The 12752-nt window shown below is 37.9% G+C and overlaps 1 protein-coding gene across 1 annotated transcript in view; it reads left to right on the top strand.

Annotated features, from left to right (window-relative positions):
* Positions 1 to 807: 807 nt before the first annotated feature.
* Positions 808 to 12752, top strand: part of sau (Golgi phosphoprotein 3 homolog sauron) — a 92678-nt gene continuing 80733 nt past the window's right edge. Inside the window, exon 1 of the mRNA XM_090403797.1 lies at positions 808 to 1154. Coding sequence (XP_090259923.1) covers positions 966 to 1154 — 189 coding nt within the window. The 5' untranslated portion in view covers positions 808 to 965. The remainder of the gene's footprint in view (positions 1155 to 12752) is intronic.

The following is a 12752-nucleotide window of genomic DNA, read 5'->3' as shown; positions in this document are numbered from 1 at the left end:
TGCTACTTAAAGTTCTTCCCAACTTTGCATTATCACCAAACAACTGAAGATCCGTAGCTTATCTAAATGATATATACTGTTTACAGGGTAATCATCAGGAATCCAAGAACAGAATCCTGTGTTATCCCATTGGTAACGTTCCTTTTTTTTTTTTTTTGAGACATTTCATCATGCACAACCGGCTGGTATCGTTCAGAGAGCCATTCTCTGATCCATCTAACCAATATACTATGTACTCCCATCCTCCCACCCAGCTTGTACACCAACGTTTCATGTAGAAATCTATCATATGCTTTTGCAAAGTCCAAGAATATCACTGTATGTGATTCTGCCTTATCTAACCTACTCGTTACCCTATAATAAAATGCAAATGAATTGCTAAAACAGGACCTACACTTTACAAATTTATGCTGACCATAATAAAGAATGCTATGTCCATAAACCTAATCTTGTATTCTATTCCTAACCAATCTTTCCCGTGCCTTGACTATAACCGCAGTTGTGGTCAAGGTGTTGGAGAAATTTTCTGTCATTTAAAAATTGGGATAATAAAAAGTGCAGCTTAGTTATTTGAGCAAGAAAATGTAGCTAAGTGCTAACACAGTTGTTCATGTGATACAAGTTTTTTTTCTACATAGGAATCATTTTTCTATTTTATAGAAACACTGCATGAATTATATGTCCTGAAATTCAGGTATTTGGAATTTTGTTATTAGTGATTTTATTTTTACATTTTAGGTGGCAGTTAAGTACAGAATTTCCGGTAGCTTTCTCCATTACATTTGCTGAAGGGAGGGCTCTGCTAGTAACAGATGGGGGATGTGTGTGTGGAATATGTGTTATGACGTGACACTGGTGTTATTTGTTTACTGGTTTGCATGAATATTAATTATTGTTTCCAGTAATTGGTTTTAATTTTATGTATTGTTTTCGTTATTTTGACTATATGTGGGTATAAAGACAAGATGAATAGATCAGAAGGACTTGTTTTGCGTAAGAATGCTACTGCAATTAACACTGAACGAAGTCAGCCCAGGGATGAAGAAGACGAACACAGACGACCAGATGAAAATGACGAGGAAGATGTTGATTCTAAGGAAACCCGCCTCACTTTGATGGAAGAGGTATTGCTTCTTGGTTTGAAGGATAAAGAAGTAAGTGTAATAGCTAATAAATAATGTCATCACATTAAATATTAAGGATTATGAGGCAAAGTGTTGCATCGAAGTATAGACGTATAGTCGTTGATATGACTAATTGTAACAACCTAAGAAATTTTATTGTATTTTATACACATGCATGGTTGTGGCGTTATGTGTTACAAATAAATTGCTGAGCCAGAACTTTGGTTGGTGTTGATAGTGATGATAGATAGCTTAGATTCGTAATTTTATACAGATACATAGGTTGCGCAATATACATTGTCGAGTATCCTGTGTAATTATACCTAAAGTAAACTAACACCTTTCGAATATGCCCTTTGAATAAAACTTGGATGATCCTCGCAGTCATTATTAGAACTGTCAGTTGTATAAAATGTACGGTGCATTAAAAAGAAGAAAAGAAAACGAATAAGTGCACTCTTTTAAGCCGTTTCCTCGACGTAGAGAGAATAGATGCAGTGCAGGTAGTATTAACCCGTTCTGACCGACATAAGTAATGGCTAATAAGTTTAGCTAATGGCTAAACGGTATAAAAATGTATATATAATTCATTGGCTCACTCATTCAGATGTCTTTTTTTTTACATATTGAAGATTATAAAGATATTATGTTATTTTAATAAATAATTGCAGACAAAATGCAGATTTTGTTAAGTTCTTGACAGTAGTTTTTATTTTTATCAAATTGGGTTATCCATTCGATTTTATAAAGGTAAGTTCTGTGTGTTATAAACAAAAATTTTAGGCACCCATTTTCCCTGAGTTCTTTTGTTTTGCTGCAGGTGCTATTAGTACAGTTTTTAGTAAACTTTACATTAGTTCCTTTTCACTGTATCCTGTAAGAGCAAAGATAAAAAAAGTAAATTAAACATGAAACAATATTGCTTATTATCGATAAAATTATGTACAGTTTAGTATACTGTAATTCAAAATTATTTAAAAATAAAATCCATTATCATAACCCCAATAATGTTCTAAAATAAAAACTATAACCAATGTTATGTCTTTAATTGTAATGTCCAAATATTTAAAGAGACGGAGTAAACACGATAAGCACTACGAACACTCTACTACTGGCACAAACTGCATATAAACAACAGTGGAACTGTGCGACAGACTGTGCTGCTTTACGCTAATAGTTCGCATCTCACTATGACGTGCATATGCTTGCGCGCATATCAATATTACACTGTGGTAAACACAGTGCCACTAGCATCCTTCGCCCTCCTAAGTGCTACAAGATGGATTTTTATTATTTTTTTATACAAAATAAGAGAATTGTATAGGATTGTTGATGATAAAATTAAATATTACAAGCAAATATAAATAAATTAATAAATATATTTATATATCGAGAAAAATTGGGGGTGCCGCAGTGTCTATGCACGAGCCACTCCTTATCACACCTCTCCTTTAACTCATTAACAGAAAAAGCACTCACAACTGACTCTGGCAGCCCATTCCACTCATTCGCAACTCTGAGCAATAAAATCTAGCCATCATACCTCTACTAACCACACCTTTCTTGAACTTCCAAGGATGACTCCTTGCCTGTCCCTCTAGCCAAACATTTCCCCTGCATCTACCCTATAAAAGCCTTTAAGCAACTTAAATGTTTGTATCATATCCCCTCTTTCCCTAGTATCAACCAACTTCTGCAACCTACACATCCTCTGTCTATCTTCATAGGGAACATTCCACAGGCCACTTATCATCACAGTCACTCGTCTCTGAATACTGTTTCCTCATCCCCAAGAAACCCAGGGGACCAGACTTTGGCACAGTAATCCAGATGTGGGTGCACCAACAATAAAGAGGGAAAACAACTTCCTTATCTCTCTTTGTTAATGTGTTCTTCAATAGCCAAGTAATATTATGAGCCACCGTAGTAATATTTCCTCTAAACTTTAACTCTCTGTCTCCTACCACCACCACCCCTGAAAATCTAGCTTCATCTATTTCCTCAAGTACAGTGCCATTAATACACGACTCGTAATCTATTTATCACAAAATGCATAACTTTGCATTTCTCCACATTAAACTGGTATCCATTATCTTTTGTCCATACTGACTGCCTATTTAAATCATCTTGCAAGCTATCCACATCACCTTGATTAACTACTACTCTATGTAATTTTACATCATCAGTAAACAACTGAATATTTCCTATATCATTTACATACAAATTAAACAGTAGTGGCCTCAGCACCGAACTTTGCAGCACACCATTAGTCATTTGTTTTTGCCTTGATTCTGCCCCTTTATATACCTTTTTTGATATCTGTCCAGCAGCAATTCTCATATTCACATAACCAGTGTCATATCCATCTCCATTTGTTCTTATTTGCATAACAGAGTTCCATGTAGTATTCTGCCAAATGACTTTGCAAAATCCAGCAGAATCAAGAGAAAGAAGCAGGTGGTCCAAATGAATAATAAAGACCAACTGAACAAACAAGAAAAACAAGTTAAGGAGAAAATGATGTAGGGAGACTCAATGATCAGGGGAGTACTTAACGAAAGTGTGACAAAATTCTGTTTCCTGGGTGAAAAAATTCACAATATTGGTCATGTCATCTGGATGCAAAAAGGAAATGAATGTCTTGATTGGTACAAATGATTTGGGAGGCAAGAATTATTCTATTGGGGAGGATGTACAGGAGTTGTTAGAAGAGGCAAAACTGAAGAGCATGGTAAGTGACTTACAATCTTCACCTTGCTCTTCAGTTTTGCCCTACCAATGCCTGGCTCCTCAAACTGAGAAGGAAGGCATTGGTAGCTAATGAATCTATACATAGATTGTGCAGAAGGAATGATGTAGGATTTATTGATCTGTGGTCTGCATTTCAGAACGAAGGATTTGTACAATGCCGATGGACTGCATCTAAATGGCTTTGGTGTTATGTGTCTGGAGAAAGCTCTGTTCACTGAGTCCTGAAACGCATTTCTTTTATCGAACTCATCTGTCGCTCTCTTATAAAAAGTAAATTACTAAGGAATGACTGACCCTTCACAAAGCCATGTTGACCCTCACACAGTATTGTATTTTTATTTACCCATTCTTGAATTATCTTTTTGATAAATTTTTCTAATATTTCTATCATCACATCTGAGATACTGATTGGTATAAAATTTGCTACTGCAGTCTTAGAACCTCCCTTATGCAAGGGAATTATTTTGTCCTCTTTCCAGTGCCTTGGAATTCTACCAGAGCTGAGACTTAAAGAGCCTAGTCAAAGGCATTGCTAGTTCCCTTTCACGTTCTTGCAAAATTCTAGCTAATATCTCATCTAATCCCACAACTATTTTACATTGAGATTTTGCAATATCCCAAGAACTACCAATTCATCCACCTCTGTTCCCACATTAGTGTCTGTCACATAGGTTAAAGCAGTAACCTCACTAGAATGATATACCCTTGCAAAGTGGTCACTCAGTAACTCCACTATTTTATCCACTTCTGTCTCCTTGTGACCATCATCACTCATTAAGGTTAATCTTCCTTAGTCATTCTTCCTCTTATTTGTCACATAAAAACTTTTGGTGATTTTCTTTGATCTGCTCGGCTAGATTCTTCTTGTAATCTGATTTTGTCTTCATTTTCATGCTGGTCACCTTTCTTGATTGAGTTTTGTATGTTCGTGAGGTTGCTGGTTACCTTTCTCTTTATATACCCTCCGCAGCATTTTCTTCTTCTGCAGCTCGTGCTTAATGATATTACTCATCCATCAAACTCTTACCTGATTAAACCCTCCTTATCCTAGGTATACAATTTAATAATGTTTCCTCTAGATGACCAGTATGACAAGGAAGACAAAATCAGATTACAAGAAGAATCTAGCCAAGCAGGCCAAAGGAAATCCCAAAGAGTTCTTTTGTTACGTGGCAAGTAAGAGGAAGAACTGTAGTGTTCTTCCTCTTACTTACTTTGCAGTGTTTTATGCCATGGCACAGATTTAAGCTTCCTCCTCAGCTTGTCATAATCACCTGTATTGTAGTTCCACATATAACCTCCCCCTTCTTGATAGAATATTCCTCATGATTTACAATTTCCCAAGTGAAGACCACATGGTCACCTTTGGTATAGATAGCTCTTCTGATCTCATGACCAGGTCCAATACCCTCCTGCCCCTAGTCTCCTCCTTCACATGCTGCATTAAGTAATTATCTCTTAGCAGGTGTATAAATTTTATTTCCTTCCTGCCATGTGATTTTTCTTCCTCCCAGTCTATATCTTGATAGTTGAAGTCCTCCATAATGATCACTCGACCTGTACTTATTGTACTAATTTGGCGATGCATGTTTTCCAGATTATCGGTGGAAATCTCTGGTCTATAGCAGCAACCAACTGTATATTTTGTCTTACAGGCCTTAATTTTCAAATAAACAGGAGCCCGCCTTCTTGTCTGTCTGCTGTTTTCTCCAGACACATAACACCAATTCATCTGCTATCATGAGCAGTACTCCTCCTCCCATCATCCTGGATTCTCTATCTTCCCTGAAAATACTAAACTATTTATGTTCAATCCCTATAACTACATCTACTGTTGGCCAAGTTTCACTAACTTTTGGCGAGGTTGCACTAACCAGTGCCAACAACTCCTCCCTCTTGTTCCTCATACTTTTGGCATTAGTATATAGAAACTACAGTATCCCTTTAGTCTCCCACTTACCTTTTCTTCCTGAATTGACTATCCTATTCAATATTTTTACTTGAGAGACTAGATTCCTCATTTGGTCATTCTCACTTGCCTCATGGGTGGCTTCCACCATAATTGCTTGAGCTTTCCTGAATTTGCGTTTCAGCACTCGGTGAACAGAGCTTTCTCCAGACACATAACACCAAAGCCATTTAGATGCAGTCCATCGGCATTGTACAAATCCTTTCTGAAATGCAGACTACAGATCAATAAATCCTACATCATTCCTTCTGCACAATCTATGTATAGATTCATTAGCTACCAATGCCTTCCTTCTCAGTTTGAGGAGCCTGGCATTGGTAGGGCAAAACTGAAGAGCAAGGTGAAGATTGTAAGTCACTTACCATGCTCTTCAGTTTTGCCTCTTCTAACAACTCCTTTACATCCTTCCCCATAGAATAATTCTTGCCTCCTAAATCATTTGTACCAATCAAGACATTCATTTCCTTTGACTTACCTTTTTGCATCCGGATGACATGACCAATATTGTGAATTTTTGCACCCAGGAAACAGAATTTTGTCACACTTTCGTTAAGTACTTCTGATCCTTGAGTCTCCTGATACTCCAGATACTCCTGATCCCTGATCATTGAGTCTCCCTACATCATTTTCTCCTTGACTTGTTTTTCTTGTTTGTTCAGTTGATCTTTATTATTCATTTGGAACACCTGCTTCTCACTCTGATCAGCCTTGCTAATCTCTTGCCACTTCTGCAGTTTTTCAATTTTGCACCTTGTCTTATGAAGGATAATATTTAACACACTATTTCTTTATTAATGTCCTTTTTCATTCCACTCTGTTTCCACTGCCGCACATTCAACATTAATGATATCATTTTCTGTCTTGCTGTCGGGTATTTGCTGTGTTCTTGTTACCTAACAGATACTCACTTTTTGAAGCACTTAATACATTCTCTCTCTCTCCAGTTCCAATTTCATTCCACATATTCTTTAATTTTCTTGATGAATACATTTCACATACACTGCACTGAATAAAATCCACAAATCCAAATTGCCAGGCAGCATAGTCTTTGCCACCATTGTTCATTGCAACATTGCCTGACAATATCACATTAAAAATGTTATAAATATACTAAATGCTCTAAAAACACGAAAATCTACACCAATTTTCTAATGAAAAGACACAATATAACAGATAAAAAAAAATTGCCAGTTTTACACGATTGCTAAATTACACGACCACTCACATTATCACAGTATTATTGAGGGAGGATGGAAGGAACCACTCTTCTAAGGCAGTGATGACACTATTGTTTTGGGAATTCTTATGGAAATGACAAAGAAACAAACTGCTCGCAAACATGTCGTAGGCTTGGACCATTTGTTCTATCAACTCCACACAAATGAAAATAATGCTCAATGATAAACGTTTTTTATTCCATCATGAACACATTGCTACAGTTAAGTGTAATGGCATAGATTCTGTATGTGCTCTATTAATGTGCATACAGTCGAATGACATACTCAGTGAATGTACTGAAGGGTGAACGGGGTGTTGAAGTTCAGTGCTTTTTTTTTTTTGCACCATACTGTATTATTGTAGACTGTCTTATTAATCATCCAACAGAGCATACATTTGCTTGAAAAACTGTGATTCTGAGAAGAGTTATGACTAGACCCCATAAAATAATAGAAGAGAAAGGAGTGCAGCAATGTATTGTTCATAAATTTACTAGATAAGCAATTATGTTCTTCCTTTAATCCTTTAGCCAAGCATAAGTAAGGACCACAAGAATAGTACAAAATGGATGGTTTGCTATAATGAATATTGTTATGTTGTGCGTTATGCTATCTATCTAAATAAATCCTACCGGCTGCGCCATTTGTTATATACTCTTTTTCTATATATTTTCTCTTTTTAAACAAACAAAATCTTTGGCCGCTCTTAAGTTTAATCACGTGTAGGATACTTAATGATTAGGGCTTTGTCCTAGAATGAAATGTGGCCATTAAAATATCTTCTGAGACAGTCCACCTGATAAGCATTGACAAATTTATATTTTAACTGCGCCAGCCAATACCGAGGATAGATGAGACTCTTATCCAGGATGGCTCTCTCAGAGTGATACACAGTAACTAAACCACAATAAATATCTGACTTCTGTTCACTATATTCTTGCATGCAGTTGTGGTCCACTTTATTTAATTATACACGTGGGTTCTTCCCGCTAAGTTCGATAATATTTTTATGAGTGGCTGTTTGAATTCATATACCAAACCAGATCAGGCAGGTACTAAGAAACATATTTATTGATTAAAGAAAAGATACGTGAAAGTCTTACTACTAGGTAATCTGAATCAAATTTAAGTAAGATCTCTGGTACATTACTACTAATGAAATATATGAACAAATTTGCTTGGACCACCTCTATATGCAACTTAACATTATCTCATCACAAGTTATCACACATTCTACACTTACGTGGTCACTAGTTATATCACTTAACACAACTCAATTAATTCATACAAAATAAATAGAGCCATTCTAGGCAGATAGTTCTCTAACAAAGATGGGTCTATGTCAAGTTGGAGACAGTTCCTAAAGTTCCATATATTAAGTCCACTACACAAAATGCTCTTAGGAAAACACACAATTCCTCAACTGTGAATATATATTACGAGAGTCTACATTACCGTCTCTGAAATGATACTCGTTCCTTTCTTCTGCCCAGACAAGGCAGAAGAAAGGAATGAGTTAGAACGAGAAAGGAACAGCAGACTGAGAAATCTTTTCAGTCTGCTGCTTGTCTGGTCACCTTCGACATCTGTACGGCCAGATTCTCAGCGGGAAAGGTGATATGGCTCAGAAGCTTAGCCAGAACGGACGGCATCTACTTGATTCTTCCGTCGCATGATATTGCTTTGCTTTGCTTAGCTAAGCAATATCATTCTTCCGTCGCATGATATTGCTTAGCTATCCTAGTCCAAGGAAACAGCTAGCCCTACTCCATATGCTGTGGCAGACGACCCATACCTTCCACAGCCAACCTGGAGCTTCTCCGTCGGTGTGGACTGGACCAACGTCCGAGAGGTCAGGAAACAGGAACCAAAAATGCCTCGAGTGGGGGTTGCTTGACCTTTTCTGTTTTCATGCTCTTCCCAGCGTTTCTCTTATCTCGCGATGCCCTCCAACCCGGTCACGTGGGTTTTCATCATGGCGTCCAGCTCCTTCCACTACATCACGCGTGCGCCTGGTGTGTTTTCTTAGAAAGCGCTCTAGTTTCTCTTTCTCATAATTCCCCCTGGCACATGTAACACTGGACGGTCAAAAGGTGACCCTTGGACTCTGGCTTACAGATTTTGCTATCTTATGACACATGAAATGGGGTTCTTAAATTAATTCAATATTTTAAATAATTTCTTTATCTGATCCTTATACATAACAGGTTAGGTCTTACAATTTTCTTTCATTTGTCATATAATTTCTTACTCCTATTTTAGTGTTATATACATATATATATATATATATATACATTTCCAGTATATAGCCCAACACACCACATTCTCTGCCTATTTTCAAAGAGAGTTGTTCCTGAATAATTAAATGGTAATTCTTTTTCTTGGTTTATTCAGGACACAACAATATCTTTAATAATGGCACCTTCAATCAGGACTTATCAGTAATTTGTTATGAGGAGTGATTCAATAGAGTAATGGTCAGCTATAGCGAGAGTCAAATATGTGTGAAAATGACTAATGCACTGATTTGGCTTTCAGTATCTCCACCACAGGTCTAGCTCCTATTGATGAGACCTCAGCATCATGCATGGCAATATACACATCTGAAAGGAAGTGTGCTCTGCATTACTGAGAAAAATTATGAGAAATCGACAGCTTCTATATACAAATAGCCTACATACAAACTTTGGTTTGTTTATGCTTGAGTGAGCAGTAGAATAATTTACTTTCCATCCAAGCAATAAAAAAAAAAAAAAACTTTCTATAATTTGCATGTTTGCAGTCATGCATTTATGGATTCTTTCATTTATGAGTTGAGGATACCCTCAGCTATAGAGGTTTAGCCAGAATATTGCTGAACTCTGTAAGTACATTTTTGGTAGAGGAGTTTTTGCCTGCAAGCCAAATATCACTCCAAACAATGTCTGAAGTTGACTTGAATGAAGAACTTGCCAGGATTGGGCTGTAGACACACTCTCTGTGTGTGTGCATTAGATGAATATATTTATATATCACAGTTGGGAGGACTTATTTACTTTCGTGTATCATAATATCTGCAAAGTGTTATGATGCAAGGATGCTTCTCCAGATTTGGCCTAGGATCCATTGTCATGGTGCCTGAAAAAATGAACAGATGTTAATTCAGGAATTTTCCAGAATGTTGCTATATGAGGGTGATCTGAAAAGTTCTTGGCCTCGACCATAGATGGCAACACTATCAGCAGAAGCATGTGATTATACTGATACACACACACACACACACACACACACACACACACACACACACACACACACACACACACACACACACACACAAAAAAAAAAAGCATCTTAATTACAGTTGCATGTACCAGTAACAAAATATTGTGTAAACCAGATTTTAGAATCTTTCAGTAGATAGATAGATCTTCACATTTCCAGTTGAATATCAGGATAGTATTTTGTCTCCGAGGAGATGTTTTGTAACTTCTGGTATAATGGGGTGTTATGCTGTGATTATTCACTGTAACAGCTTAGCCACATCTTCCACCTGAATTTATTACATCAAGTCATTTATGCATAAAAAAAGGGAGGGGTGAGTGGGGGATCTGATCTGATGACATAGAAGGCTATGCATTGTGTGACCTGTCTTCATGTTGGAGGCTTAATGGATTTTTTACAATACTCAAAAAGAATTAAAATAGAATTTAATACTTCCTATATTTCGTCCTAGTCACTAGGACATCTATGGGGATTACAAAAACAATTAATGTAACATATACACAAATAACAAACAATACTAAGCCCAACCACGTGGGTGACACTAAAGTCCTATCTAGGTAGAGCGCACTCTATGGGCAGTAGTAGGTGGCCTGGAATGTAAGGTGGGAACTCTGGTGATGAGTGTTTCCCAAATCTTCGGAAGCTTAATGCAACCATATTTATTGAGATTTGGTTGGTTTTAGAGAGCTGCTGCTGCTTCTAAGAAAAGTCTCTCTTTCTTGAATTTGCTGTGGTGGAGCATGGTGGTTTTCTTCCATGATACCCTGTGGGTGGTGTCCAAAACATGGTCAGCCAAGCCTGAATGGCCATAGTTGTGTTTGAAGATGTAAGACTTGTGTTCCTCTAGACGGATGGATGCTGATCTGCCTGTTTGTCCAAAGTACGCCAGCTTACAGGAACAGGTTACTTTGTAAACTCCAGGCAGAGAGAGAGAGAGAGGAGGGAGCTGATCTTTCGTAGAACGGATAAGGGTAGCCAGTTTGCGGTGGGGCTTATATGCTGTGTGTAGGTTGTACTGTTTTAGTATCTTGGCTATTTTTTCGGATGTGCCACGGATGTAGGGTATGGTGATGGCATTTTTAAAATCTTGTTGACGAGAAGGACGGGGAATGGGGGAGGAGTTGATTTTTTTTTGATACTGTGATCACTGTAGCCATTGGAGAGGAAAGTGCTGTGTATGTGGTTAAGCTCAGTAGTGAGGGCGGTTCCACTGGAACAAAGATTGTGGGCTCTCTTGGTAAGAGTTTTAATAATGCCATATTGTTGAGAGGGGTGGTGGTGGGAGAGTTTGTGAATGTATCTGCCTGTGTGTGTGGGTTTTCTGTATACGGTGAAGGTAAGTGTATCATTAGGCAGGCGTGTGACTAAGGTGTCTAGGAAGGGTAAACAATTGTTCTTTTCCTTTTCCATAGTGAACTGGATTCTTGGATGTAGACTATTGAGATGACTGAGGAAGGAGTCTAACGTGTCTGGGCCATGAGGCCAAATAGAGAACACATCATCTACATATCTTAGCCAGATAGAAGGTTTGAGTGGGGCTGAGTCTATGGCTCGTTTTTCGAAATCTTCCATATAGAAATTGGCAAGGGGGGTGAGAGGGGGGAACCCATGGCAGTTCCCTCTATCTGCTTGTAGATTTTGTTGTTCCAAGAGAAATAACCAGAGTTAATGGCAAAGGAAAAGAGATCTAAGATGTCAGAGGGAAAAACATTTTCTAAGAGAGATAAGGTGTCAATTAAGGGAATATTGGTAAACAAAGAGGAGATATCAAAGCTTACAAATATGTCTGTCTTATTCAAGGTTAAATTTTCTGTGAGGGCTTTAAAGTGGGTCGAGTTTTTTATATAGGAAGGGAACCTTCCGGTGAGGGGGATCAGAGAGTTGGCCAGCTGTTTAGATAGTCTATAGCAAGGTGCATTGGTGGCTATAGTAGATGCCACCAATGCACCTTGCTATAGACTATCTAAACAGCTGGCCAACTCTTCCTTCTATCTGGCTAAGATATGTAGAGAACACATCATCTATTTGGCCTCATGGCCCAGACATGTTAGACTCCTTCCTCAGTCATCTCAATAGTCTACATCCAAGAATCCAGTTCACTCTGGAAAAGGAAAAGAACAATTGTTTACCCTTCCTAGACACCTTAGTCACACGCCTGCCTAATGATACACTTACCTTCACCGTATACAGAAAACCCACACACACAGGCAGATACATTCACAAACTCTCCCACCACCACCCCTCTCAACAATATGGCATTATTAAAACTCTTACCAAGAGAGCCCACAATCTTTGTTCCAGTGGAACCGCCCTCACTACTGAGCTTAACCACATACACAGCACTTTCCTCTCCAATGGCTACAGTGATCACAGTATCAAAAAAATAATCAACTCCTCCCCCATTCCCCGTCCTTCTCGTCAACAAGATTT

Source organism: Typopeltis vanoorti, chromosome 14 (assembly GCF_054136105.1).
Source record: "Typopeltis vanoorti isolate ZY-2024b chromosome 14, IOZ_Tvanoo_1.0, whole genome shotgun sequence".
NCBI classification, from domain to species: Eukaryota; Metazoa; Arthropoda; class Arachnida; order Uropygi; family Thelyphonidae; genus Typopeltis; species Typopeltis vanoorti.
Note: the sequence above shows the minus strand (reverse complement) of the source record. Positions and strands in the feature narration are given on the sequence as shown.